This window comes from Lutra lutra, chromosome 16 (assembly GCF_902655055.1).
Source record: "Lutra lutra chromosome 16, mLutLut1.2, whole genome shotgun sequence".
NCBI classification, from domain to species: Eukaryota; Metazoa; Chordata; class Mammalia; order Carnivora; family Mustelidae; genus Lutra; species Lutra lutra.
Genome location: NC_062293.1, coordinates 17945340 through 17948973, shown reverse-complemented (window position 1 = coordinate 17948973; position 3634 = coordinate 17945340). Strand labels below are relative to the sequence as shown.

The following is a 3634-nucleotide window of genomic DNA, read 5'->3' as shown; positions in this document are numbered from 1 at the left end:
TTTTGAACCTGCTCCCCCGCCGCCCCCCAAAGAGGTCCATCAGCGGGCCCAGACTGTCTTGTCTGAGCTCAGGAAATGTTCCCAGTCAGCTCGGAAGTGAAGAGACCAAGTCAGCCCCAGGAGGCCATTTTCTTCGAGGGAAGCTGAAGCCCCGGGGCGAGGCCTTCCCACCCCGGGTCTTCTGGAGCCCCAGGTGCACACCCCGCGCTTCCCGGATCCCCACCCAGGCAAGAGGTTCGGTCACGGCCCACCGGCCCACCATTTTGCACTGGTCCTCGGGCGGCCGCGGCCCTGAAAGAGTAGGCCTGGGCTGGGGATCGGCCACTTTGGTCCAGCGGTAACAAGGCCAGAGGGTGGAAGTCATCCGGGACTCGAACCTGCCTTCTCATCCTCCGAGGCCTAGTCCGGGGTTGCTGCACTAATGCAGTCACACTGTCCCTTTAAGGCGGCACTTTTTATTCTTCATTTGTTTACTTCTTCATACGCTTTTCGTCTTACAAAATGCGTTCACAATATCCTTCCGCAAATGTCAGCCCCAGGCATTAACCACACACATCTTGCAGCCCATTCCTGTAATCTTAAGAATCGACAGTTATTAGCCATAGGCCAACATCTCTCTTTATAGGATTTAATCTTCTTTTACACTGTAGGGACTACTTTTTAGGGATAAACCATTTTGGCTTTAGCTAACAAATGTTTATAACCTTCGGAACCCTTCCGCTGAGGACAGAATACGATAAAACCCTTTAAAACGCACCTTTTCATAAAAATATTCTGTGTAGGCCCTCAGAGGCCATCGAATCTTCTCGTATTCCTGAAGCAGAATGGTATGGTCCAAAGCCCGCCCCATCTTCTCTGCGATTGGCTTTCCTTCTTCGGCGAGACGTGCGACTCCTGGCCAATGGTCACCCACGTTTCTCTAGCGAGGGCTATGCGATGGAAGGAGGAGGCCTGGAAGTCACCCCCTGCGCGTTCTGGGATTGGCTACGTCGCACGGCGCGCTAGGACGGCGGGCCTGAGGGATGGGAACTACGACTCCCAGCTTCCTGACATGGGGACTCCATTACGCATGCGCATGGGCGGGGCGGACAGGCTTCTATATAAAAGGAGCGCAGAGGGCTTGGAGACAGCAGTTGGAAGTTGGCAGGTGGAGAGGCAGGTTGGGAGGGGAAGTTGGGAGGGAGGAGGCGGAAGAGTTGCTGTCGGAGGGGGGAGGAGGGAGGGAGGAAAAGAGGAGGAGGCGGTGGAGATCTGAGCAGAGCCGAGCATCGAGCTAAGGGGGAGATGAGTTTGTCTGTCCTCAGCTGAGGCTCCGGCCGGGCCTAGGGAACTGGGAGCTCGGGTTGGAGCGACACCCGTGGAAGTGGGAGGAGGTGGCTCTGGGACTTTAACCCCTTGTGGGCTCTGCGGCAGGGGATTTAACCCTTTGTGGATTCGGCCCTCGGAGGCAGCGTCATCGGGTAGTTTTAACCCCTTCGGGGCTGGGTTTAACCCGTTGGACTTAACCTCATCTCCTTGCCCACCAACTCGATTGTGGGGGCGCTCTGCGGGGAGGCTTGAGGTCCACCCCCTTTGCACATTACGTACTGTTACTGCTGCTGCACCCCCTTGGACCCGCTAGCTGGCCGCGCTGTGGGCACTTAACCCTTTACTGACTTGAGCTCTCCCAAGTTGCATTTGGAGTTTGTTTACAGAAGGACTGGCTAAAGGCGTCACTGAAGCAATTCCAGACCGAAGAGGACTCTGCTGGACATTTTTAAAAGGAAAGGAAACCTTCTCTTCTCCTTAAGGACTTACAGCCAAAATTTTTCAAACTTCGAGAAGAGGACTCTATTAGCCATGGCCGAGCCACTCTTGTCAGAATACCAGCACCAGCCTCAAACTAGCAACTGTACAGGTGCTGTTGCTCTTCACGATGAGCGGAACCCCGATCGCCCCCCAGGAGCGGAGGAGCGGGTGCCCGAGGAGGACAGTAGGTGGCAATCGAGAGCGTCCCCCCAGTCGGGTGGCCATCCGGGGCAGGAGGGGGAAGGGAGCTTGGAGCCGCAGCCGCCTCCCCTGCAGACCCCGGTCCGTCCAGAACCTAGCTGTCCGCAAGCAGGCAAGAAGGGCCAGAATGGGGACGACTTGTCCGCTGGCGGAGCCCCCCCGCCGGAAGCTGCGGGGGAACCGAGGCCCGAGGCCGAGTCTCTCGCACAGCCTTGTCATGATTCCGAGGCCAACAAGTTGGGGGCTCCTGCTGCAGGGGGCGAGGAGGCGTGGGGACAGCAGCAGAGACAGCTGGGCAAGAAAAAACATAGGAGACGCCCCTCCAAGAAGAAGCGGCATTGGAAACCGTACTACAAGCTGACCTGGGAAGAGAAGAAAAAGTTCGACGAGAAACAGAGCCTGCGAGCTTCAAGGATTCGAGCTGAGATGTTCGCCAAGGGCCAGCCTGTCGCACCCTATAACACAACGCAGTTCCTCATGGATGATCACGACCAGGAGGAGCCGGATCTCAAAACCGGTCTCTACCCTAAGCGGGCCGCTGCCAAATCCGACGACACCAGCGACGAGGACTTCATGGAAGAAGCGGGCGAGGAGGATGGGGGCAGCGACGGGATGGGAGGAGACGGCAGCGAGTTTCTGCAGCGGGACTTCTCGGAGACCTACGAGCGGTACCACGCGGAGAGTCTGCAGAACATGAGCAAGCAGGAGCTTATCAAGGAGTACTTGGAGCTGGAGAAGTGCCTCTCACGCATGGAGGACGAGAATAACCGGCTGCGGCTGGAAAGCAAGCGGCTGGGCGGCGACGACGCGCGTGTTCGGGAGTTGGAGCTAGAGCTGGACCGGCTGCGCGCCGAGAACCTCCAGCTGCTGACGGAGAACGAACTGCACCGGCAGCAGGAGCGAGCGCCGCTGTCCAAGTTTGGGGACTAGACTGAAACTTTTTTGGGGGAGGGGGCAAAGGGGACTTTTTACAGTGATGGAATGTAACATTATACACATGTGTATATAAGACAGTGGACCTTTTTATGACAATAATCAGAAGAGAAAATCCCCCCCGGCTTTGGTTGGTTTGGTAAATTTAGCTATGATGTAGCTTGCGTGCTTTTCTCCTGTTCTTTAATTATGTGAAACTGAAGGGTTGCTTTTCTTGTTTTCCTTTTTAGAAGTTTTTTTTTTTTTAATGTGTAAGTAACTTGACCAAGTTATAATGCATTTTTCTGTTAAAAATCCCATCCTTAAACGGAGCTAAGGTGGCCAAATCTGAGAATTAAATTCATTCTAGCTATAATAAATTTAATATTTGTAAATGTAACATAGTTTCAGTGTGATTTCTAGAGCTAATTCAAAATTGTGCTGACTTATTTTAAGTGATTGCATTGGGGGGGTAAAGAAATCATTAAATTTGTCAGTTTGCAAAAAATCTTTAATGGGACAATTTTCAATTTGCTGATTTTCCTCTTCAGTGGGTTTTAGTGTGTTAAATATACAGTTCAGGCAAAATATAAAGATTAATTATCTTCAAAACTTAAGTGTGCTCACTTTCTAGTGCCTTGGTTTTCTTTTTTGATGTTAGAGAAAGAAACCAGTGTTGGGTGTTTGGGGAGCAAAGTGGCTACAATCAAAAGCTTAAAATTTAATTCTGCTT

At 52.9% G+C, this 3634-nt stretch overlaps 1 protein-coding gene across 1 annotated transcript; it reads left to right on the top strand.

Moving 5' to 3' along the window:
- Positions 1 to 1151: 1151 nt before the first annotated feature.
- Positions 1152 to 3301, top strand: HEXIM1 (HEXIM P-TEFb complex subunit 1). The gene has a single exon (XM_047707510.1). The coding sequence runs from the start codon at positions 1840 to 1842 to the stop codon at positions 2917 to 2919; it is 1080 nt and encodes a 359-aa protein (XP_047563466.1). The 5' UTR covers positions 1152 to 1839; the 3' UTR covers positions 2920 to 3301.
- The last annotated feature ends 333 nt before the right edge of the window (positions 3302 to 3634 follow it).

Bases quoted from the DNA above. Each gene is read 5' to 3' on its own strand.
- HEXIM1 (XM_047707510.1), top strand. From the start codon at position 1,840: ATGGCCGAGCCACTCTTGTCAGAATACCAGCACCAGCCTCAAACTAGC.